The 27,003-nt window shown below is 34.2% G+C and overlaps 2 protein-coding genes across 3 annotated transcripts in view; one reads left to right on the top strand and one right to left on the bottom strand.

Annotated features, from left to right (window-relative positions):
* The window catches only part of LOC129270286 (WD repeat-containing protein on Y chromosome-like), a 33,387-nt gene extending 26,553 nt beyond the window's left edge, over positions 1 to 6,834 (bottom strand). Inside the window, exons 1-2 of one of the 2 annotated variants that reach the window (XM_064105491.1) lie at positions 6,343 to 6,834; positions 1,846 to 2,256 (exon numbers count right to left, since the gene is read on the bottom strand). In XM_064105491.1, coding sequence (XP_063961561.1) covers positions 1,846 to 1,856 — 11 coding nt within the window. In that variant the 5' untranslated portion in view covers positions 1,857 to 2,256; positions 6,343 to 6,834. The remainder of the gene's footprint in view (positions 1 to 1,845; positions 2,257 to 6,342) is intronic. The other variant, XM_064105492.1, reaches the window with a different exon arrangement.
* A 10,009-nt stretch (positions 6,835 to 16,843) lies between these two features.
* LOC129269935 (syntaxin-8-like) lies at positions 16,844 to 26,763 on the top strand. The gene is made up of 6 exons (XM_054907376.2): positions 16,844 to 17,043; positions 21,063 to 21,162; positions 21,767 to 21,861; positions 23,989 to 24,099; positions 24,953 to 25,071; positions 25,656 to 26,763. The coding sequence occupies exons 1-6, from the start codon at positions 17,018 to 17,020 to the stop codon at positions 25,802 to 25,804; spliced, it is 600 nt and encodes a 199-aa protein (XP_054763351.2). The 5' UTR covers positions 16,844 to 17,017; the 3' UTR covers positions 25,805 to 26,763.
* Positions 26,764 to 27,003: the final 240 nt, after the last annotated feature.

Below are 27,003 nucleotides of genomic sequence, written 5' to 3'. Positions count from 1 at the left end.
TTAATCAAATATTTAATCATTAAAAAAAGATCGGTGAGATAGAAAGTTGAGAAAAACCAAATATAAGTCACACCGAAGGAACAGAATCCAAACCTATCATGTCTATCAAGTTGTTTCCAATGAGATACAATCGATTAGTGCGATCGTGGCTTGTGGGATGAATGTAACCATGGAGTAGGATCCATGGTGCAACCAATTTATAAGTCTTCTTGGTTATACCATGGTCACATTTGCTCTACGGCGGCCGTACGGCGAGTCGAAAACAGCCGTTTTATTCATTTTTACTAAAACCACTTATATGTAGCTGGTACAAACAAATGTTAAAACGGCTGTTTTCGACTCGCCGTACGGCCGCCGTAGAACAAATGTGACCAAGGTATTAAACAAAGAGAGATAGAGAGAGAGTTCAGAAACAATGACTCTACCTCGAAAGAAAAAAAAATGCACGTAGACCAAGACAAAGCAAGACAACTCGAATTTGAAATATAAAGAGAAATAATTGACAACTGGGGCAAAATCAGACACTATCACTGAACAAGATCAAATCCAGAGACAATAACTAAAGCATAAATCTAATCACGATTTTGAAGTTGACATAGTTCTCAAGACTTGTTTGAGGTAAAAAGTACTGCAACATAAATGGTCGAAATGTCTTTCATGTGTGTTTTGGTGTTTAAAATTGCAATAGGCCTTGGCAACTAGCACTTGTTACAAGTCAACGAATGTGTCTTCAGTGTAAAGAAATACAGTTTGTTTTTATCAGGTAAAGAAAAATAATGACTACTGTACATTAGGCTAATATCCATCAATCTATCTTCTTTCTTTATCGTTTATCCTTTTATCAATACAAGCTATAATGGGACATATCATGTTATTTAAACACAAGCAAGAGAAAATGTGCAGCTATCTGATATGCAACTTTGTTGAAGTATTTGCATTACCAATTTCGTTATCATTCCGTATCCTGTAGTCATCGTATCACCACTATAAAGCAGATTGCTACCAACTAAAATAAAATGCTCAGTTAAATCAATTTTGTTTATATCTCGTAAAATGCATCCATATCACTAAACTTTCACTTTATTCGTTTGCCATTATTATTTTGCTCTTTCCAGAATCACCCGTAACTTAGCAACAATGCCTACTTGGTTATTTCATGAAGCTCGTGTATGTCTTTAAAACACCCCTTTGATTGAAAACACGAGAGAGATTCTACAAAGTGATGCCCCAGGAGATACCGAGGTGAAAGAAAGTGATGGTGAGCATCTCTTTTAGGTCTTGGAATAAACATCGCAGTTCTATGTTTTCAGTTTGCATAACAACATTCTAAAGAGGAGCTTATAATGTCAACGACAAGGAAAGATCTAATCAAAAGTTTGATAAACAAGTTTAGTGTATCGCTTCCTGCAGCTCAAGAGTGTTTGTTTACCAGGGGAAAAATATTTTTGTTACAAAAACAAGTTAGGAAAAAAAGGAAACTAAAGTTTAAAAAATTTATGTCGCTGATGATTCTGTAAGAGGTTAGAATTTCCAAACAAACTTATTAATCTCATATCCTACGCAATGTCTACTAAAATCAATTAGTTACAATATGAAGATTTGTTTAAGAATTTGAAATAGATAGTTATGAAGACTCTTGATAATTAGGTTGTTTTCAGGGAGTCGATTATAGATGGTGGAGTGTGAAAAAAAATCACATCTTAGATCATATTTTGTAAATACTCATTCGGATGATCAGATTGTCATTAGAGAAAAAAAAACAAGCGTATAAAACAATCAATTCGAATCCATGTTAATTTCAAAATGACATTGGAATGGGGGATATTGAATGAAAAATATACTTACTCTGTATCCATCTTAGACGTGATTTGAATGCTTTATCATTCGATTCTCATCAGTTGCTAAGAAGCCTCACTTGTTGTCTGCTCTACCACGGAGATTCGGCTCATATTCCAATCATCAAATCACTCGGCACCCTTCCTCTATCCTTTTATAGTTTTAATGTTTCACAACAAACACCAGAGCAGACGATAAGGTGACGTTTATTCACACGGCGGGAAAGTCAAGGCGCCATTTCAAACGCCGTTACCATAGCAACTGCTTCTCATATTCATTATCCATTTATCCAAAAAGCTCATTTATCCAAAAAGCTCTTTTCTATCATGTCCCATGCATTAAACAAGAAGATCATGACATTTTAATTCCATTCTCATATACTTCGTAGATGATGATCACGATGATAGTCGTTATTGCGAGCTGTAAAAGAAAAAGAGTGAGAAAAGACAAAACAATAGAATTCGTTCCCTACTCACGTTGTTACAGTTTCAAGATTCCAATAAACACACTCATTATATTTAGGAATTTGTATTTTTATTTATTTATTCTATATATTTTTTAATGACCTTGTCTTATCACCTTAGTACCTAAAATACAACATGCATTAGTCAGTTTTCTGTTTATATCTGCTTCAAATTTGCTGGTAGGTTGAGGATATCATTTAACTAACTTTTTATTCATTTTTCAGATTGATAAGAATAATGGATACTTTCATGCAAGATACGTCTCCAAAACCTGATCGTGTTAGCCATCAATGTACCATTATTTAGTTTCATATTTTTACATGTTATGTTTCAAGAAAATTACTATGTGTTTTTAGAAGGAATTTCACCTCTTCAAATGCAAACACGATTTTTTAGGAAACTGTTTGTTAGTTTTGGTTTTCATACTTTAGTGTAAAGCAGGAACGTGTTATCGCTTTACACTTCGGCTGTAATTTTGAAATGCATTAAAACGCCGCCTTGCATTGTCAAAAACGTGCTCTCACAGGGTGAAAAAAGACCTATCATTGGCAGAACGATCAATTATTCAAATAAGTGAAGCGGTACATTGTATTGCCATACCTCCAACGTTATTTGTTCCAGTTATATAAATTCTGTGTCTGCATGTGATTTAAAATTTTCGCTTCAAACATAAAAAACATAATATATGTATAAAAAAAATATATAATTGGGATGTATCTTCTCGTGCACAGTAAAAAAAATTATACAACGCTGTTTACTATATGAACCTTACAGTAATTGTTTAAACGGTTTAAACAACAAAGTTTTATTTTCAATATCTCATCTTCAATAAATTAAACATGATTGTATAAACGGTTAAACAAATACTGTAAGGTTCATATAGTAAACAGCGTTGTATAAAATTTTAAACAGCGTTTTTACTGTGTGGGTTTCCAACAAAAACAGAATAATAATAAAAATAATAATACATGCAGAATAATGGTTCTCTCCCATGAATGCCACCTCAAAAATTAACAGTCTTCAACAAAATACAAAATAAAAGTCCATTCACTTGGTCAAAATGCTATAAGTCAGTTTTTATACCACGTATAGACCCTTGTCACTATTTAAGTCATTTTCTGACTATTGTTATCAAGCCAATTAAGTTCATTGGAATATAATTTGCTTGACTGATGCTATAAAATTTACTGACAAAACAGTTTCGAAATATGATTTGACCATATGTGAAGTTAATATCTAGACAATTAACTTTTACTCCATTTGGATCGAGACCAATCCAAATCGAGTAATATGAGAAAAATGTAATCGTTTAATTTGATTTCTGTTGAAGTGTTTCCTATTTAACGAATCGGCTTATTCATTCCCTTTCTTCAAAGCAAATCCTTTGCTACGCAAGATATACAATTCGTTCCTCAAACTGCAATGAAAAGAATATCAATATGATATAATTCGATGTATTACTCGGAAAGGGATTTATTATCTTTTAAGGAGAAAATAAAAATATAAACGCATTCGAGGGGTGGGGTGAGTGGTATGTAGAACAGTTCATTTCGTGTATATTCTCTTTGTGCTTTCTCGCGTTCTGTTTGATCAGTCATGTCAGTGAGGTGGCTTTAAGGAGCTTAGCATTGCCCATCTCTTACACGTTTAGAAATGACAAAAAAGGCGGAGACACTTTAAGAACTTAAGTAAACCATGAGTTGTTAAGACTGCACGAGTCTGTTATGTAGCAAATAAAGTATGTGTATAATATGTTCATGGGATATATATCGCGCTTTATGTTAATATCTTGAAGGAAAATATCGATTGATTGAATACATATCGAATGGTCTATCATCCTTTTTGTCTTTTCCAAAGTTTCAAACATCAAAAGTAAGCAAGCAAACGAACAAAAAAATATTCAACTACACATAGATGAATGACATAGGAACAGAACCCTTTCCCTTTAACGATGTGTTGTTACGTGTTTTTCACGTAATAATTCTTTGAAAGGATTCGCATTATCCGTTCCAACAAAATGCGTAGAATAAGTGTCAATTGCTTAAGCTTTACGCAAAAATGATATTGATCATCATTTTAATCACAACCGTTAACAGGTGTGACATCAACCACCAGTAAACTTAGGTTCAACAAAATAGTATGCAGTTTTGTCAACAATTTTCATCATGACTGAAATTCATTATAATCCCTGCTACAAGTTTTTTGTTTTGCCAATGGTGAAATGACAGGACTTTTAAAATATAAAAATAACAGAGTTAAATGCTACAGTCTCATTTCCCCTATGGCGGCCGTACGGCGAGTCGAAAACATCCTTTATATCAATTTTTCTTCAAACCACCTATATGTATACTCGCCGTACGGCCGCCGTAGATCAAATGTGACTGAGGTATAAAAAAAACTCTATTACCTAACGTTATAATTATGATGATTTAGGATGATAATAAATTAACAATGCTGATAATTATGTATGACAATGTTAGTCTACTACTACTACAACTACTACTACTACTACGACTACGACTACTACTACTACAACTACTACTACTACTTTCTACTACTGTCATCATCACCACCACCGCCACCACCACCGTCACTACCACCATCATCACCACCACCACCACCACCATCATCATCACCACCACCATTATTATCATCATCATCATCATTATCATCATCATCAAACAATGATAACAATAATACTTAATAACAACACTAGTAATGATAATGATAACAACTAAACAAGAAGAAAATTATGTTTATTTTCAACAATAATATTCCCTTTCGTTCATCCGTTTCTATTGATGCGTTTGCTTTACATACACCGCTAAAATTCGGTGCGAATTTAACACCAGTCCGTCATCTACAAAGGGAAGCACCAGGGGTGTGTTGACACAACACCAATTGGCTTGATTCTAAATTGCTTATGTTTAAAAACTTCCCCGGTGCTATATCTTTATACTGTAGATAGCTAACTCGGTGTTGAATTAACTCCGGTGTTTTCACAGTGTATACTTTGCAGAAGACTTGATCATTACCACATGCTATGCCAAGGGAAACAAAGTTTGTTTGATAGAGCAAAGGTGTGTGATATTATCTTCAAATTTAACATGAAAACATACAAAGCGACCAAAGTTATTACCAGACATTATCTTTGGTCCATCTGTAATTGCTCGCCATGCTAACAAAATTATCTCTATCAATTGAAATGACGATTTTATCTTTCATTTATACAAATATTAGGTTGCTGAGAGCGGTACATTAACGTATATTGGAGACTAGTCATTGTTCCTTGATTCGTTCGGGTTCTAAGAATCAATGTACTTAGCATTTCTTTTCAATACTATGATGTCTCCTCATAATTTTGCTGAAGCACATAATTTCAATTTAGTCACGTTGGAGGCCTAAGCCTCGGTAGGTATGCAAATGAGCATCGGAAAGTTTATTAGAATGATCTATTCAATATAATGCAGTTACGTAAAAAATGCATCAATGTGTGATGCACAGTACACGATCCATTGGAATCAAATTTTCAAAGAAATTTTAATAGCATTTGATATGAAAATTGTAACCTGTATAATTTAACCATATAAGTGGAATGAATACTGAAACTGAAATTCAAGTCTATTGGATTTTGGAACCTTCCTGTACTGCTGTATAGAATAAAAGCGAATTCAATTCCAAATCGTAATGAGATCGATCGGCGTCATCGGCTGAGATTTGAAGCTGATGAGAACGTTACTCCTATAAAGGCTAAATATAACAAAGCAGAATAATTTCACTTTTTGTAACTTTTACTATTTGTTCGAAAATCGCATCTTAGTCGGATCGTGGTGTGCAGCGGGCTAAAAACAAAAAACTAAGTTGGATGAAATAACGTTTTTTTTTATTCTAATGTTAACCCTGGAAAAATAAAAACGCTTAAGAGCATATTTCACAGTGACTTCCCATGAACATGCTATTTGAAATATGAACTGTGTATCGTAAATTCATGATTATGATAAAGTTGAAGAAATTGTGAAAACATGCTAATCAAAATACTTACAGCTCTGGAATCTAGCCAATGGTATTTGTGTCATTCACCTTGACCACGTTTTTCTTCGCTATTTTGAAAACCAGATGAAAATATCAGTATACAGGCCTACACTAGTAAACAAACATCGATTGCCCCCTTTTCAATACCAGCTAATTTTCCTTAGCGACACACTAATTGAATGATCCTTCGAGGAATGCGAAAATGAACGCTCGTTGGGAGATCATCTCTCTCTCTCCGTTCCTGGTTTTGTCTGCACAAGTTTCGCTGAAGATACTGATCACTGGAACACGGAGGTGTATAAACCCGTGTATAAATCAGAAGAGCTCTACGTTTAATAAAGTAATCATACTCGGATAAAATCATGAAACATTCACAATAACTGAACTATTTACAAGAATCACTCTCTCCGCCATGGCCCTTGGGTGCACTGATACGAGTGCCATCGTCGCTTCCCGAAGGAGCTGATAGACCTTTTTGGTATGATTACAATAGGAATCACATAAACAGTTAGGTCGATGACAAAAGCGCACCAGTCCGTTATATCTGCTTGACTGCATGACGTTCGTACTTTTGCCAAAATTACCCGGCAAAATTACAATCATTACAAAATAATGTTTGTTATTTCATACCATAAACCACAATCACTCCCCTTAAATTTACTTGGACTGTATATAGATGTCGAGGATCAGGCGCGGATCCAGGGGGGGGGGGCAAGGGGGGGTACGTGCCCCCCCTTTTGAGAAACAAAATTAAAATTTGCATTGTAAAAATTGAAATTGAAGACCTTTTTTTTTTTTTTTTTTTGCTTGTCAAATTTTTTTCGGGTACGAAAAATCCTCTTTATTTGTGGTTGAAAACTTTTTTTTTCTTTTTTGGCTTGTCAAAATTTTCCTCCGAAAAATTTGCCCCCCCCCCCTTTGGAAAATCCTGGATCCACCCCTGTCGAAGATTACTGATGAACTGTCACCGTGATAGTTATGCAGACTAAAATTAATGTAACTTTTGAAAGCGACATCGATCCCGGGAGTGCGAAACAGGGGTGACACATGGGGAGACAACATTTATTAACAAACATATGATAAATTGACTTGTTATATATAGGGGCCTTCTTATTCTTCTAATTATGATTGTAATTTTTGGGGAAAAAACAATTCGTTTAACAGGCGTGTAAGAGCTGATAGAATGATCAAGTGTATAATGTGTAGAAGTGTTTTCCTAAAACTGGGGAAGCTGTAGGCATCCGACATCACCATTGGACCATTTTCCACGAGTGCCAATAGATTTCTGGATCTCTTGTAGAAATAATTTTGTAAAGAAAACGGGCATACTTTGGGATAGTGACATAAGTGAGGCAAAATTGTTGAGGGAGTTGAAAGAAAAAGTTGCGAGCGAGCGAAAACTTGTGTTATTTCCGAGTTTGACACAATACTCAGAAATAATATGCATGATCTATCCACTTTATTCCTATTTCTTCCTTTTTTTCTTGGTCGGATTTATTTCTGAGGGAGTGAAATTACAAACCAACCAAATAAAGAAAAATGCTGCCCTCAATTAAGACTACCCTTTACCCGTGGCCAGATTTAGCTCATGAGGGTGTCTCATTGTCCCTCAATCCATGAGACCTTTGTCATGATTATTATAGCTCTATACCCAAACAATACCTCTTCTATCTCCTCTTCCCCCTTCGGTCCAAGTCCTCTTCAGTCCTTCTTATCCTTGTAAAGAATACTTGGTTCATTACACTGTTTCTTCGACACCATGCAATAATCGGGTCTATTTTCCTCTTACTATTTTCCTATTAAAGCCTCTCGGCAGAGAGAGAGAGAGAGAGAGAGTGGTGGCGTCCTAGCAACCAACATCAGAGGCTGCTGCAAAGCTGATAACACTAAAATGTCATGAAGCTGTAGCTCCATGGAGATATATAAAAGGTCCATGATGAAACGCTTGATCACAGACGACTTAATAAATTTGCAATAACAGTTAAAATTATTGAGATCCCTCCATCTGCATGATTGGCAGATTGTAAAATTGTAATTGGGATTGTGCACTTGTTATTATAACAAGTCTTTATGAAATGGGACCCTGATACGAGGTATGCTTATGTCGTTGATTTTCATGTACATCAGTGGCGTAATGAGCCAAAAGTGTAAAGGCTAGGTATGGAGTATCGGACAAAATTTATTTTTTTAAATGTGAGCGAGCGAGCAAATATTAACATTTTTATCACAATTCTTTATGACCAATTTTGTGATAATTTTGACATAATATTCAGAAAATGATGTATTTCACCCTTCTCTCTTTTCTCTTTCCTTTTCTCTTTTTTTCCTGGTCTTAAAACTTGTGAGGGGGGGGGGGACGTTGTCACGTGGGAAGTGACTTTTTTAAAATTATTTACCTACTGCTGCTTGATGCCAAATAAGGAATACATAAAACTGAGAATTTGTAAGTTTGTAAAAGATTTAATCATATCTCTTCAATCTTTCTGATGTTCTCTTTTGATGGTTTTACAATAATTTGTACATGAAAATGTACATGGATAAAACAAAATACAACTTAACTTAACGGTAATCGTTGACTCTAGCCCCCATCATCTCATCTGGCCTGACATGCCCCACTCGGCCCTGGTGGTCGGTCCAGTTCCTGGCCTCCGCAGCTAGCGATGTCTCTTCCACTCGGCCTCGGCCTCCGCAGACTGTTGCCCCTCGATGAGTAGCCCCCAGATCAGAGAGATGTGGCTTTAACGAATTAGTGGACGAGATCGAGCCCCCAATGATGACATGAATTGTGTCGAATCATGTCGGTGGAGAACCGGTGGCAGCTGGGGTCGTTATCTCGTCACCGACGTAGTCCCTCAGTTTTAACTTAGACTGCCTATACGAACATCTGTAGTCTATTCTAGCTTAGGTGGTTCTCCCTGAATTACTGAAACTAACCTCCTAATATACCCTACCGGTACTAGGAATAACTGTACAACTTCTATAACGTAATTCAAAGAATTTCAATAGCAGATGAGTGCATAAAGCAACACATTCTTAATAACAAAAGACTTCCTGTGCATCTGTACATTCTTTAAAGCTAAAGCACAGTATTAACTATTTATGACACCTGTATGAAGATGCTTAGCTAGTACGAAATATTTTTAACACTTGAACAAAATATGGCATCCACCTGATCTTGTACTGGGGGGGGGGGTATCAAACGTTTCCAACGCTTGCTTTTGAAACATTCAAAACATATGTACATATACAATTGTCTATAGGCCTACCATAAGCTGGACCAAGTAAATATTTTAAACACATGTCTGAACTTAACTGAAATACTAAATTTCTTTCCTGACAGACGTACGCCCTTTAAATTACCATAGACATCGTTGCCATTACCATTCTTCAACATTTAAAGGGAAAGCTCACCCTGATAAATAAAAGCAGCAAAATTAAAGAAAAATATTGAAGGAAAAAGAATTGCTCTTTCCTCATTATTATGATTATACCTTTTCATTTGAATTTTTCCTAATCAATTTGCGCAATAAAAGATAAATATATTTTATTGTGCCGTAGTCTGGTTTTCTTTGCCCTTTCGTATCGATGCCTCCCACAATATTTAAGCTCCAAGTTTAAGATGCGGATTTCCACATTTCAAATGACGATATGTTTATTCATTGGAAATAAAATGAAAAACCATCAAAAGTTATGAATTTAGTTTGAAATTTGGAACGTCATTTTGCGACCAGGTCCTAAAATCCCCCAAAATGCCATTTTCTAAAAATTGATGGATTTTATTTCGTGAGGTTGACTAATTACATATCACTTTCTATAAAAGAAACATCGTCATATTTCAAAGGAAATTGTGTAATTTATGTAATTTGATCAGTAACAAATTTAGAATTTTGTTCCTTGATCGATAGCAGGCCTAGAAAGTGGCCCCAAATAGTATAGCGCCCGAAAGGTGATAGAAAACTTCTGAAGAGGTACTGATTACAAATTGGTATAGATGGCCAAAAGTAGGAAAGAGAAAGTACTGCCACTATGAGGAAAAGGTCTAAAGACAAGATAAGACGGTGGGGCGAAAGGAGAACGGCATCGAATTTTCATTATTTTGTTTGATTTATAAATCCTATTCGTGATTTACAACAAAAAAATGCTCAATGCTCAGAATAAAAGTTTCATTTTCATTTCTGAATAACAATAAAAAAAAAATTCAGGTTGCGCAGGCTGCGGACTCGCACTATTCGGTTTGCCTATCCTCCTCATTTGATTCTTTGATTCTTTATTTCCATGCAAAAATAAATCATACAACAGAAAATATATTGACAATATCTCATGGTAAAATAACAATAAACAATCATTGCATGGGAGGGAACAGTCATAAGCACAAGGCTTGAAAAGGACGCCCCTATGTTGCACATATGTTAAAAATATATATACAAGTAACTATTTTGATTTTGATTTTTTTTTATTTTATTTTATTTCACATATTTCACAAGTACAAACAAAATTATGAAACAATATCAGAAAACTTATGAGAATACAAATCAGACAAGGCATAACAATTAATTCAAATTAGACAAAATAGCGATTTTGAATTAAAGACAATTTAAAAGAGTGAAATATGAGGGAACCTGCATAAAAAAGCAAAGCTTGTTAAGTCTGCAGGATCCAGAAAAAAAATCGGTCTTAATGAGGAGAGGACAGGTAAGTAAATTGATTATAACAAAGTAATGCCAAAAATGTGACGATTGTGTAAAGAATACAAAAAAAAATAAAATAAAATAAATAAAAAAGAGTCCGCCACTCTATGACAATTATTTATTACTCATTACTCGGCCAGAGCGTATTAACAAAGTGCATGAATATAAAAGTTTACAAAGGGAAATTATAAGAATTGATAAGCATCGCTTTCAATTTACGTTTGAATATATTAAGTGAGGCACTATGTACTATATCATCGGGAAGATCGTTCCAAAACCTGGGCCCTTCAAATGCGATAGTTCTTTGAGCAAGGAGAGTGCGAGTACGCGGAAGGTGATAGGAGTCACTTAGCCGGGTGGGATATGTGTGGATTAGATTGTTCCTTTGAAACATAGAAACAAATGTATCAGGCAATTCACCTCTTGAAAGCTGAAACATAAATATACCAACTTTAAATGCATATATATCAGAAATTTTGAGTACTTTATTTTGGAAAAATAATGGGTTTGTATGGGAATAAAAACCAACTTGATTGACCACCCTAATTGCTCGTTTTTGTATCGTGAATATTTTATTAATTAAGGTTGTATTGCAATTACCCCAGGCCAATATTCCATAATTCATATGGGATAAAACAAGTGTAGAATATAATGTTTTTAAAATGTGATCAGGAAAAAAATATTTAAGTTTATTCAAAATGCCAGTGTTACGAGAAGATAACTTACATATATAATCAATTTGACATTTCCATGATAATTCATGATCAATGTAAAGACCAAGAAATTTGGTGGAATTAACTTGTTGCAAATTAACATTGTTTATAATTACATGGTCCGGCAAAGAATTCACAGAGTTACTGAAAAGCATAAAATTTGTTTTGTTTACATTGAGTGACAACTTATTTGCTTGAATCCATGTCTGAACAGACCGCAATTCCCTATTCAAAATGGTAAGTAGTAAATTAGGGTTACGGTGTGACAAAAAAAGGTTCGAGTCATCCGCGAAAAGAATAAATGATAGGTCATTTGATGAATTATTAAAATCATTAATATACAACAAGAAAAGCAGTGGGCCTAGGAGTGATCCTTGCGGTACACCGCAAGAAATAGTTTTCATTTGAGATTTATGGTCTTCTATTGAAACAAATTGTTTTCTGTTAGTTAGGTAACTCGTGAACCATTCCAAGGCCTTTCCACGCACACCATAATGTGATAACTTGTAAAGCAAAATATCATGATTAATCGTGTCAAAGGCCTTGGAAAGGTCCAGGAATACACCAACTGTGTGCAGAGAATTATCAATAGCATTTGCCACTTTGTGAATAAAAGGATCGTCTTCTCCTAGTACATGTACACTTTGAAAACAAATACTTTTAAATGGAGTGTTTATTTACTCTTCCGTTTTTCTGAGGTCGAGCAAGTCTATCAAAGTATATTCAACCAAAACGATTTGTTTTGTATTGTACTTATATTTTGGTAATTGTCTTCTTGCACATCGCTGTGCCATATTTTTAGCATGTCATGCTCTTTTTACACTTGATTTGATTGTCAGTCTTGAATCTATTTTCCATAATTTCTACTTTATTAATATGAATGTGAATCAGCAAGAAAGTTCACAAAACCTTCGTACCAGTCGTGTATCGATTTGTAAATTATATCATCGCTATATTTATTTATCAAGAGATGCAAGTAAAGTCGTTATTATCGTAAAACCTACTATCATTATGATATACAAGTATTTTTTGTTCACACGTTTATTATATGATGGATAGTAATATAGATTTGGAACTAAATGAGGTCATTGCAACGTCATCTTGCCAATATTATTTACCCCATGAATTCAAAAATAAGATTACTTACCAAGAAAATCATTTCAGTATTCTTCATGTAAATTCAAGGAGTCTATGTAAGAATTTTGATACTTTTCAAGAATTGCTTTCTTCTGTTGAATATGAATATAGTATTATATGTGTAACTGAAACATGGCTAAATGACAAATCTCCAGATTTATTTAATATAAGTGGTTATTTACTTCTTCATGTTGATAGAAATAATATGAAAGGTGGTGGTGTTGCTATATATATAAAAGAATCTTATCAATTTTTTTATCAGGAAAGACTTACAATTTGTGAGTAATAGCGCTGAATCATTATTTGTTGAAGTTGAAAATTGTAATTCCAAAAATTCTGTTATAGGTGTTGTTTATCGACCACCCCACTTAAATACTGAATCCTTCTTCTCTGATATAGATATTATTCTTCATAAACTTACAACCGAAAATAAAGATATATATTTATCTGGTGATTACAATATTGATATTCTAAATATTAATAAACAAAGCCAAACATTTTTCAATGTATTGAATTTGTATGCATTATATCCTTTTATAGATAAACCAACACGTGTTTCTGCTGTAAGTTCTACTTTAATCGATAATATTTTTTCCAACACTGACAAGCGACATATTTCATCTGGTATATTATATTCTGATGTTTCTGACCATCTTCCTATATTTATTATCACTACACTTGGACAAAGTAAAAAGCCTGCTACAAATATTACTTATATTCGAAAGATGTCTCCTGAGAATATGCAAAATTTTATAACCGAACTTGAAGCCGAATCTTGGGTTGATGTTTTATCCTGTAATGACGTTGATATAGCATATAAATTATTTATTGATAAACTGCATTGCTGTTTAAACCATACAATTCCAAAAGTTAGACGAAAAAGGTCATCAAAAACTCCTAGAAAACCATGGATTACTTTTGGGATTGTAAAGTCAATTCGAAAAAGGAACAAACTTTATAAAACTAGTTTGAAGAATCCTTCCTCTGAAAATATTAGTAAATATAAAAGATATAGAAATTTTTTAACATGTATCATCAAAAATGCAAAGAAAACATATTATTCACAAAAATTTGAAAATGCTAAAGGAGATATGTCAGCTACTTGGAAAAATATTAACGAATTATTGGGGAAAGCAAAGGATGCTAATTTAAATCATAAATATTCACATGGTGATTTTGTATATGAATCATTAGATGATATTGTTAACGGTTTTAATGATTATTTTGTTAATGTTGGGCAGGAACAAGCATTAAAAATACCACATACCACAACTAATTTTGCAGATTATTTACGCAATTCATGTCAACATACATTGTTTTTTAATCCAACAAATTCTGAGGAAATATTGAAAATCGTAAACAATCTTAAAAACAGTCGTTCTTTTGGACATGACGAGATTAGTAATTTTCTCCTTAAAAAGATTATATTAAGCATTATAACTCCTTTTGTTCACATATGTAATATTTCAATGTCAACCGGAATTTTTCCACTTCATATGAAAATTGCGAAAATCATTCCAATTTATAAAAAGGACGATCGGACACTCATTGAGAATTATCGCCCTATCTCTATTCTTTCGTCATTTTCAAAAATACTTGAACGTCTTGTTTACAATAGATTAGTTTCATTTTTGTCATTACATAATTTATTAAATCCATCCCAATATGGTTTTCGCAAATTTCATTCTGCTGATCTAGCTCTTGTTGATCTTTATGATAAAATTTCTTCTCTTTTAGCAAAAAAGGAACATGTAATTTGTGTTTTCATGGACTTAAGTAAAGCGTTCGATACCCTGGATCATACTATATTGCTTTACAAATTAAAATATTTTGGTGTTAGAGGTACTACTCTTAATTGGTTTAATAGTTATATTTCAAATAGGCAACAATTTACATGTATAAATTCAGTAAGTTCTAATTCACAGTATATTAATTGTGGTGTGCCTCAAGGCTCAATTCTGGGCCCGCTTTTATTTCTTCTGTATATAAATGACATAGTATATTCTTCACCCTTATTACAATATATTCTTTATGCTGATGACACAACAGTTATTTCTTCAAACTCGAATAAAAGAATGCTTTTTGAAATGTTGAATAATGAATTGCCCAAAATATCCACATGGTTCCAAAGTAATAAATTGTCTTTAAATTTGCAAAAAACATATTATATTGATTTCAAGAACTCCAAAACAATAGCTGATCATTATACAGAAGAAATAAAGATAAGTGGGATTTCTATCGAACAAAAATATAATGTGAGATTTTTAGGTGTCATTCTAGATGAGTTTTTAACATGGGATGACCATGTATCTAAAATATTGACGTCTGTATCAAGATGTATAGGTATAATCAGGGAAGTGTTATAACACTTCCCTGGTATAATGTTTAAAGTTAAACACTATTTACCTCCTCAAGCATTACTCTCAATTTATAATTCTATTTTACTTCCACATATCACTTATTGCAATATTGTATGGGGCTCATTCAAATAAAAAAATCACCATATCCTTTTACTTCAAAAGAAAGCTATTCGTTTGTGTGCCGACGCTGGTTTTTATGAAAATACTGGTCCCCTCTTTAACCGTTTCAAGACTTTAAAAATTGATGATATACATAAATTTCAAATTGCTTTGTTTATGTTTAAGTTTCACTGTCGCCAATTACCATTAACATTTGATCATATGTTCCTTTTGAATTCGTTTATTCATAATTATCCTACGAGAACCTCAACAAATTTACATTTATCAAATCCGCTAACTGCCTTAGCCCATAGGTCAATAAGACATACTGGTCCAGATACCTGGAATGATATAGCTTTAACAATACGTGGTGCTCCTACATTGAACAAATTTAAGTTTGAGTTTAAGCATTCCATTATTAGCACTTATTTGAGTTAAGATATTGTTCTATCATCAGTTTCATGACTTTCATCATATTGCATACTTTATTTTTTGTATTATTTTATACGACGTATCTATGTTAAACATAGTAATATTAATCGATACACGGCTGGTGTGTTATTATCATTTGATTTATTCTTGACATGCTTGATGTGTTTTCCTTTTGGCCCTGCTTTTACTGTAATTTTTAAATATGACTTATATTGATTTTATTCAGGGCCGTAGTGAATGAATTCTTTCAAAAATTCCTATTAAAAAAAATCCCCTTTCAGGACCGATTGTCTAAACTTATCAGCTTGCTCTGTGCGCTTGCCGCTCGCATTTTGATTATTGAGATGTATCCTCATTATGAATTCTAACAGTCTTTAAAATGCCCCTTTACAGTTTATCATCAGTATACGCATCTTGTTCGTTTTACAAGTGTTTAAAATGGTCCTTTTTAGGACTGAAAAAATCCAACCAATCACCTCATGCTTTGCGGTCGCATTATTAATTATGGAGCACATCCATGTAATGAGCCCATACAAAGCAATTTGTAAAATATCACATTTTTAGGTAACAGTTCATTTTATTATTGATTTGGCTAGATACGCATCCTGCTGGATTACAAAGAGTGTTCTAGTAGAGCGGATGAGCCGAACAATTGTGCAAATTATGACTAAAGCATGAAACTTTCACAAGTATTAGTATATGCCGTAAGATTTATTTTAAAGATGGGAGGTAAATTTATTAATGCCATTTTCGGCCGTTGCCATGGCAACGGATTAATTTCTCCAAATTAACACACATTCCCATGTAAATGGTAAATAAACATGATATAGATGACCAAAATGATAATTTTCAGGCTCCCAATTGAATACATATGAAATTTAGAAATATTCAAGATCACCAAGATAGTTCCAATTGGTCCGTTACCATGGCAACGGCTTGTTTTTCCCCAGAAAAATAAAAATTGTTGTGATTTTTGGAGCTTATCCGCTCTACTATTCAGAGTGTACCTTAATTCCGATTTTAACTTTAAAACGATCTAGGATGCAGCTTCATTATGTTTTTTTTTCAATCACGATTTGGGTGTTTCAGCGACACCATAACATTCGGTCTTGTGATGTCAAGCTTGAACTAAATCTCTTTCACATCTTTTTAATTGGCAGATAACCATGTATAAAGCGTGATTATTGTAAAAGTGCATGAAAAGATAGTTCTTTGTTATTTTGCATTGGTATAGGGTGACATAATTTTGTTGAAAGATGGCAGGATTCGGTGGAGATGCGTGGTAAGTTGTGGCTAAATTACTTGTTTACATTTTCCTCTCAATGTAGTCCCATTCGTTGATATCCGAGTTAGTGACACAAATATTTGTGCATTCGTTGATGAACACCTGTCATTTCAAGACAAGTGGACTAGTGGTTAGGGTTGGTGGGTTTTTATTATGTTATCGCTAAGAAAGTATATATGCTTGTAAGAAAATAAAGAAGGCTATATGAACAAAAATACCTAGCCAAGACGATATTTTGTGATGATATTTTTATTGAATATTTATAATTAGGGCCTAGGGCCTATAGTATAGGCCTATAGACATAGTCTATTTGACTATTTCATTTTCATGATAATTTAATTTTAATTGATGAAACGTCAATCGTCAATATCAGAAAATGTTGTTGTTGTTTGGTTTTAATTTTAACGGTGCTTTTATTCAAAAAAGAATATATGCGCCAATCAAATCTATTCTATTAAGTATTATGTCAAAAAATATATTTTTATTCACCCAAGAATTCATTACATGCCGCCGCGCACGGAAAAATCAAGCCATAGAAGTCGTGTGTTGTGGACCCAAGAAGTGAGATCCCAGCACGCGCGACCCACTAGTTAGAAATCCACTGCCAAACGCGGTTCGTGGTGCGAGGTTAGTATACTAATACTAACCTCGCAATACGTGTGAGTGATTTTTATTGTATTGTTTTCAGTAGGGCCTTATTAAGATTTGAGAAGTATAAGGCCGTTAAATTTAAGATTTTGCAAGCGCACGCAAGCTTTGTTGCACTTAAATACAAGTGCAAAATATATATATTTAACTGGGCGTTGTGGCATGTGCCTGTAATCCAAGCCATGTGGGGAAGTTACTAATTGATGCAGAGCAGAGGTTCAAGCCCTGGTCACGTCTTTCGGATGGTGACGTTAAAGGTCGTTCCCAGACGTAAATAATCATATCTGATTGATACACATCTGACAAAACTCAAAATACACACACACACACACCATGGGGTCACTTTCTCACTGCAACCACCCACTTGTTCACTGCAACCATCCTGCCTGTGGGGAATCTACAGGTTGGACTATGGCATGCCAATGCTGTACAGAGCACACACTTTAAAAAATGATTAAAATATCACTTTTGTGACCAAAATTACTAATTTCCATACAGTTGCAATCTATTTTTCATTTGTAACTTGGGAATAATTTTTGTATTCACTAGAGCGCTCAAAAACTTGAATTTTGGGCATATTTTTGTGTACGCCCTCTATTGGTGGAAAATAATATGGCAAGAAAATTTTCATTTTTCATCTCTATTTTTAATTAAGAAAAAAATAATTTAAAGAATCAAATTTACTAAAGGGCCAAGTTGTATGACGAATAGGTGTAATGGAAACTGTCAGTGTAAAAAAATCAAGCATTTGTCCCAAAGAAAAAGAGAAAATAAGCCAAACATTGCCATCCTTATTTTGCCACACATGGAGATATAACTGAGAACAAGGTTATATCATAACCTTGTTCATTGAATGAGTGGCAACCACCCTGCCTGTGGGGAATCTACATGTAGGACTATGGTATGCCAATGCAGTAGACAACACACATTTAAGAATTTCATTAAAATATCACTTATGTGACCAAAAATACTAATTTCCATACAGTTGCACTTTAATTTTCATAAGTAACTTGGGGATAATTTTTGTATTCACCAGAGCACTCAAAAACTTGAATTTTGGGCATAGTTTTGTGTATGCCCTCTATTGGTATAAAGTAAAATTGCAAGAAAATTTTCATTTTTCAATCTCTATTTTTAATGTAGAAAAAATAAAAGAATTCAATTTACTCAAGGGCCAAGTTATAATTGAGTAGCTGTATGAAAACTGACAATGTCAAAAAATCAAGCTTTTGTCCCCAAGTACAAGAGAATTGCCAACCTTATTTAAGGTGTAGTGGTCCACCTGCATTCCCCCCAATCAGTTTTATCGGGAGAAGAGACCTGCGGGTCATAGTGATTCAGTTCGCTTTTCACCTCCCAGGCACAGGTGACGCCAAACAAATAATAAAATATAATAACCACACATAGAGTAGTAACAGAGAACATTATATCATAACCTTGTTCATTGAATGGGTGCGTGGGGTATGGTATAACTTGAAAAAAAATCAACATCATATCACATTGGTAAACACCAGATGAAGGTGGAAAGTGCAGAGCAATACATAATATTATATAATAAATGGTGATGTCTATAAATTATGAGACGTCTTATAAATATAAAAAGTATATTTTTGCATCATTCGTAGGTCATTCCTAGCTTCATCTGTGGGGCCTGGTGCCCTCCTGCTTGCTGCCCCGTTTACCGACAGTTTAAGGGGCAAGCCCGGTCAGCACACTACTCACAGGAGCTCTAGCAAAATATTAAGGGCACCAGCCCCCACAAGACTAAATGAGTCATCAGCAAATATTATTAGCAAAAATCCTCTCCTGATTCCTAGCCGTAGTTGGGTCATACAAGATTTGTTAACGGACGAGTCTCACATGTACGCAATGTTCCTTGTGCATGGGTCTTTTTTCTTCTAAATATTGGTCTAATTAACACTATCATAAATAAAATCTTTCCGAAACAACATTGTTAAAACATCAATTTGAAGGTTTTTGATAAGAAAATGAAAAAAAAATTGATTGTGTTATCAACATCTTATTCTTAAAAGTAAAAAATGTATTTGTACAATGTACATGTGTAGCACACAATTATTTCATGAGAAAGTCTTTGAAATCAAGTTTAATTGTCGTTATATTATGATATGTTTATAACTGGGCAATTCCATAAAATATGTACGTCCGGCCCCCTATATTTGGGACCTTCATGAAATTTTCTGTCTCTGATTTTTGGTTCTTTTGACAGCCTGTAATGCTGTCAAATGACCATGACTTGTTCAGTTTATGAAGAGAAGTAAAACTTGAGAAAAACGGGGGTCGGATGTACAAAAAGGTTGATTATTTTACGGAATTGCCCAACTGGCACATAAACATTGATTTAACTTTGTGAAATCCTGAAATCTTAGCTAAAATCAATAGCTCTGAACATCACCAACACAGAAAATCATATGTGGGACAGTTTATTAATATTGCTAAGACAAATACCAGATATTTTGATGGAATGCCTTGCTTATTTTGCTAATTTCTCAGAAATCACAAATTTTCTTCCAGAGCCTTTGTGCACATATTTTTTAAAACTTATTTTATTAGATTCTGTTCGAATTCATTTTGAAATCATTACCACAACTGGCTTTTATCTTTAACCTTTGAGGTTTGCTCTTTAACTTGATAGGTCTATTATTCTTCACAGAGCTGACCAAGACAAATGCTAATGAATTTATACCACTGTTCAAAAGAAAATATACATGTAAGAAAAGAAAATAACTGGATAGACTTAATTTAAAGCTAAATGAACGTAGTTGCAGTAAAACACTGATTTCGTGAGAAAGTCTGTAAAACCAAGGTAAAGTATTGATATATCATCGTGGATCTAGATCTGGTACAGTAACATAAACTGAACTTTGTGAAATCATAATATCTAGCTAAAAAACTATCACACTGAAGATCGCTAACACAGATAGGCACACGTGGGACAGTGTATTATTATTGCTGGAATAAAGACCCGACGGAAGTGACCGAATCCGCGCTTATTTTGCTTATTTCTCAGCAATTACACAATTTCTTCCAGAATCCTTTGGCACATATTTTTTATTCATACAAACAAACACTTTGGTGATCATTATATTAAATTTTGTAAAAAGTCATTTTGAGATCGTTCCCACAACTGGAATTTATCTTTTAGTTAAACAAGATGTCTCTTCAGTAAAGTAACAGGTTCCAGGAGAGTCATGGCAAGAACCAACTTATGAATATTTTAATTTATTCATTATACCATGGTCATATCTTTCTCACTCCTAACAGCTTTGTAGCATTTAAAGATGAACACATCTTCAACTTGAGTGCAGATCTCTAGATTTCATTTATTTTTTCTTATTTTTAATCTCCAGGCTGACAGACCATGATGCCTGTGTTCGTCTGGGTCAAACTATCATGGAAATGCTGAATGAAAGAGATGGTCTGCAGAGAAGTGGCTCAAACTACTCAAAGGTATTTGTTTTCCTGGTTGTGCTCTGAATGTATTAAGATATTAAACACTCTTTTCAATACCTCATTGACATATTTCAAAGACTTGTGTCTACAGACACTAGTTATAATGCTAGCTAATGCAACCTTTATGGTTGGAAACAATAACCAAGGTCCTACTCTATTGTTCAAACTCCAAACTGGTACTTCCTGTTCATTCAATATAAATGGATTACCCCCCTTCACCAATTTCTATACTCATCTTTGACCCTGTGTATTACTCGCACAGTATCAATGTTTTCTATATTTCTTGAATACTGAAAATCTCTTTCTACTTGTGAATTCACATCAAGTTAACAACATTTTGTGAGTTGTGTAGATGAAGTAAACAGTACGTGTCTTTAGTAGATGATCACACAATGAAAAGCATATGAAAGACTTGTTGAATGATCACTTTAACTTAAAGGAAAAAAAAATTGACATTCAAATTGATGTTCCTTCATGGTTACATGCCTTCTGACAGAATTACTGATTGTCTGCTTGTTTGAAACTAGAATGTGGGATTGGTGATTGAGAGTAAATGAATGTTACCAGATCATCATCAATATCTTTTCTTTTTTTTCCCCAGATTAATGCAGAAATCCGGTCTCGTATCAGGAGGTATCAGCAGGATGTTCAACTATTGGATCAAAATCTCAAGAAAGCATCAAGTTCATTCCACTTGTATCCTTTACAATTTATAACCCCGCAACTTAAGATAAAATTTTATTGTGCTGTGATTTGAGCTTGGCACTTTTTAGAGTCATAATGAAATTTGCCTAGATTTATCAATTATTGTTTTGAAAAGTAGTGAAAGCCCTCTGTCAAAGGGTTTTCATTCCAAAATTAATTTTCTGACTCTATTTTAGCTTGATTTAAGAATTCACCTACACATAGTGGCATGATAGACAAGCCGGTAGTCAGGGGGTTCCGGAGTTCAATCAACCCCCCTAAAATTTTCAAAAGCAAGAAAAAATAGGAGATGAAAAGGAAAAGAGAAGGGAGAAGAAGGCTGATCAAACCTCCTAACTGGAAACACTGGCCTGCCTTGGCTTTGGGCTTGCTAAAAAATTTAATTTATCAAATCAAAATCACAAATTTATCCACCATGAAATAATCATATTATATTGGTTGGCTCAGAATGGAATACCAGAAATACTCCAAACGTTTGGGAAAATATTCCACGTATCGCAGATGAGTGGAATTTTGACCCTAACAGGTGGAATATTTCTGGTATTTCATGAAATAAAGCCATCCAATATAATTATTATCCTTTCCCCCCAAAAAAAAAAAGAGGGAAAATTTGATTTAACAAGTCATATCACTTATCACATCACCAATTTAGGATCAATTTTGGTCATTGACATGCGACTTACATGTAGTTCATTATGATGTCATTGAGCGCAATTGTGATCTATGCTGCACATCGCATTGCTTTCATTGTTGTACGCGTTGTATATTTCATGCATTCGCGCATGCGCACTAGACTGGTGAATATGGTCTTATACTCAACGGTAAATTTTGTACACGAGCCTATTGGATATTCATCGGATTTTTGTCATATTTAGGGATACACTCTGATACTGCACAGGCAATTGATGCAGACCAAAATACATGTTTTTAATGTATGGCTAAAACACTCTATAGATGATATTTGATTGATTATCTACTAGAATATCAGATTTAGAAGATTCCAAATTGGTGAAATTCACAATATTGATTGATAAGTAGCTCATTGATGTGGACCAAAATACACGTTTTTAATGTATGGCTAAAACACTCTATATAGATGATAATGATATTTGATTGATTATCTACTAGAATATCAGATTTAGAAGATTCCAAATTGGTGAAATTCACAATATTGATTGATAGGTAGCTCATGTAATTAACAATATTGTAAATTTTGAATGTTGGTTTAGAGGCTGAATGATGTTCATTACAGGAAGGTTGATTTCAGCAATGAATATCATTCCTTTCCCAGCTAGAGACCCTTACCAACCAACCTTATTGAAAACTTGAAATGTAGGTCAATTCATTCAAGGTCTTCATAATTTTCATGCATATACATGTAAATGTGTGATCTAAACTACTTTCAAATTTGATGCAGGGAATGGATTGGAAGTACATGTAATCTCATGTTGATTTTGAAATTTACTGCTAGATGTAGATGACTGATTTACCCTCGTCTTTTAAAGTACAGCATCACCTCATACAGTGAGCTGTAAGGATTTATTTTAATTAGGTATATTACCTTTTCAGCGTGATTTATTTACAAGATGATTCTTCATAATTATGTACATCTACATGTAGATAATTTCTCTCTAAATTCTCTGACATAACCAGTTGCTCTCCAGCACTAGTGGGTAAAATTTCATATCTTTATGTCTTATTTTCTACATGACACATAGATGGGGTTCACAAAGCTGTGTGTTAATGGACATATGGTTGTTGTGACTTCATAAAAATCACTCTTCTCATAAACCTTATATTTCATCACCACATTAACCTTAGGGCAATTCCATAAAATATGTACATCAGACCCCCTATATTTGGGGCCTTCATGAAAATTTCTGTCTCTGATTTATTGTTCTTTAGACAGTCTGTAATGTTCTCAAGGGACCATGACTTGGTCAGTTTATGGAGTGAAGTAATACCGGTACATGAGACAAATGGGGATTGGACGTACAAAAAGTTTGATTATTTTATGGATTTGACCCTTATCAATGATGATATCATTGTGCGCTTAAAGCAAACATAAAGTGATGTGAATCTTCATTTTTCCTTGACCAAGATCCTGTCTTTGTTTAGAACACAGAGGGAGGCAGACAGAAGGAGAGCATTGGTAGATAACCTGAAGGCCAAAGAGAAAATGTTACAAAACTCTTTCAAGCAAGATGTCACATATTCAGCACCTGAAAGGTAGCTCAATTTTTTTTCATACTCAACTCGCCAATCATTCACTGTAATGTTTCCAAAAGCTATTCATAAATTACATCCGACTTTATGAAAGACTGAAACGTGCATATAAACTAAATGAGGTATCCCCAAATTCATCTTTGTAGTAAAACAAAGTGGGACTGAATACCCCTAATTAATACAGGGCTAATGATAGAATTCGTATTGAAATGATTACTTACACAACAAGCAAAACAATTAATGTACAATTTTACAAAGATCATATAGCTGATGAGAATTAAAAGAATTTAAACCTCAGTCACGTTTTCCCTACGATGGCCGTGCGGCAAGTCGAAAGCAGCTGTTTTATTTGTTTGTATTCGAACCATCTATATGTAGCTGGTACAAGAAAATGTTCAAACGGCTGTTTTTGACTCGCGGTATGGCTGCCATAGGGGAAATGTGACTGAGGTATTAGAATCTAATTTTGCAGCTAAAAACCATTTGTCATTTGTAAGTCAAATGACAAAGAGCTCTTGACAAAGAGCTTCATGAACGGTACCCAACTTTTAATAGCCGACATATTTTTTGTGAACACTTGTCATACTGACTGCATGTTCTTTTTATTTGATGTTGTTTCTCATTCAAATATTAACCACAAATCCTTTATACATGACCATCCACTTGAACAATATGTGTTTCTTGACTCAATCTAGTGGTTCATATTAATTATTTTATTCATTTATATAATGACCATGCTATTCACAGTTTACAATCCCAACACGTAATGTCTTATTCTATTTTATCTGCACTTGACTTGACTTCATGATCTGATATAAACTTCATTATGGATTACAACTTTTTTTTTTCTTGTCAGAACAAGTCTATTGCCAAGTACATCGGGCTTTGCTCAGGATGGCTGGGGAGGAGTAAGTGAAGAAACAAGGAATCTATCAGTCAATGAATTACAACAAGAACAACAGAGAATAATACAGGGTAAATTAAACAAGATTTTAAATGGAATTCACAGATTGAGGTGATTTGTAAATCATGAATTAAAAGCATACCCCAGATCGTTATTAATGTTAAATGATGGTAACGCTGGTTGAGATGATAGGGGGACCAAGATTGCCATGATGATGATGATGATGATGATGATGTTGATGATGATGATGTTTATGATGATGATGATGATGGTGAGGATGAAGATGATGATGATGATGATGGTGAGGATGGTGATGATGGTGATGGTGAAGATGATGATGATGATATTGAGGGAGAGGAAGATAAAGGAGGAGGAGTAGGATGAAGAGGAAGAAGGAGGACAATGGAGGAAGGAGGGAGGGGGAGACAAGAGGATGGTGATTACAATAATGATAGAGGTTGACAGACACGTAGTTGGCATTATATTAATTTCAAATCACCCATGATGGCACATTATATTGAATATTAGACAATACAAATAGGATGACAAGCAGCAGTAGATTTAGAATTGAAGAGGAGTAGGAATGAAAGGCATTGGTAAATCACCTAGGAGGAGAGGGAGTGTGATATTATTTTTATCTTTATTTTTTTTTCAGAACAAGACCAAGGTCTAGATGACTTGTCAGCAATCATCAATAAACAGAAGAGACTTGGACAAGTCATAGGACATGAGGTGGACGAACATATCGGTAAGAGAGATAGAATGTCAAAAAAACTTGAACAAAACAAAGGGGAAAAAATGTGAAAAAAACACCCCACTACATTCACAATTTCATTGTGGCAGAAGTGCAACCACCTGTTTGTAAAAATTGTACTCACCCATCTAAAAAATGATATTTATATCTTGCAAATTATTGCTGCCCTAGAATTTTCCAGAAAAAACTAAAACATTATCCCTTGCTGTAGCCTGCAGAGGACTAATCATTTTTATTGATGTGGTATTTCTGTTGTACTTGTGAGCATTTAACTCTCTTGGAAGTTTGATGGTCTTAAGATAAATGAGAAGCTTACACCAAGAACAGCAATTTTTTTTGTCACAGGTGAAGGGGGGGTATGTTCGACCCTCTTACATTGGTAGACCCTAGAATGCCCCCCCCCCCGAAATTGAGACTATAGCATCGTGAGCATCATGCTTATTGGACTTGAGAGCTATGTGCAAGTCTAATATGGTTCTTAAATCACAGCCAAATTTCAGGTTTTTTGCATTATGCTTTCAAGTTTTTATGTCTTAAAACATGATTACGATTTGGTGATTTCAGATGTCATTCTTTTGTGATGAGAAGGCTCCTCTATACCTCCCTGTGACAAATTAGTATATCTCAAAACTGTTAAATTGAAACCTTTGGACAGGCAATGAATGGAAAGGTCTGCTGCCCTCTATTGGCTGTTAGTTGCACTCATGGATAGAATGAGATGTAGTCATTGTGGGTGCACTTGTTGTGTGTGAAAAACACTTGTAAAATTCTCTCTCTCTCCATTGAAAAATGGACAAAATGACAACGAGAGGGTGTACTGCCCTCTATTGGTGCTACGGGTGTCGTCCTGAGGAGAATGAGTTGAGATTATTTTGAGTGGAACTTGTTTTGTGCGGAATGCACCTCGCTGACTCCTGACACAGACATGAGTCAGAGGAGTGTACATTTGTATAGGCGTCACGCGCGTAAAACATTCCCCATAGACTTGTGTGTTAAAATGGCACTTTTGAAAAATTCATAAAAAATAAACGTGAAATCAGAGGGTCGAATGTTTACTATGTTGGATAGGATATATATCTGACATTCCATATCTGACCAGAGAAGGGTATCGTAGCCAGCTCATTTTAAAAATAAATCGCCATTTATGAAGATAACTATGATAGGATCAAGTTTATCAACTGAAACAGTAAAATAGTCCTAATTCCCCAAAATAGTTCCAAAGTCATTTTATATCTTCCCAATTTGGGCA

This window comes from Lytechinus pictus, chromosome 10, assembly GCF_037042905.1.
Source record: "Lytechinus pictus isolate F3 Inbred chromosome 10, Lp3.0, whole genome shotgun sequence".
NCBI lineage: Eukaryota > Metazoa > Echinodermata > Echinoidea > Temnopleuroida > Toxopneustidae > Lytechinus > Lytechinus pictus.
This window is presented reverse-complemented; position numbering and strand designations above follow the sequence as displayed.

Bases quoted from the DNA above. Each gene is read 5' to 3' on its own strand.
- LOC129269935 (XM_054907376.2), top strand. From the start codon at position 17,018: ATGGCAGGATTCGGTGGAGATGCGTG. The intron at 17,044-21,062 runs GTAAGTTGTGGC...TTTAATCTCCAG, and splicing joins GGATTCGGTGGAGATGCGTG to GCTGACAGACCATGATGCCT. The intron at 21,163-21,766 runs GTATTTGTTTTC...TTTTTTCCCCAG, and splicing joins GTGGCTCAAACTACTCAAAG to ATTAATGCAGAAATCCGGTC.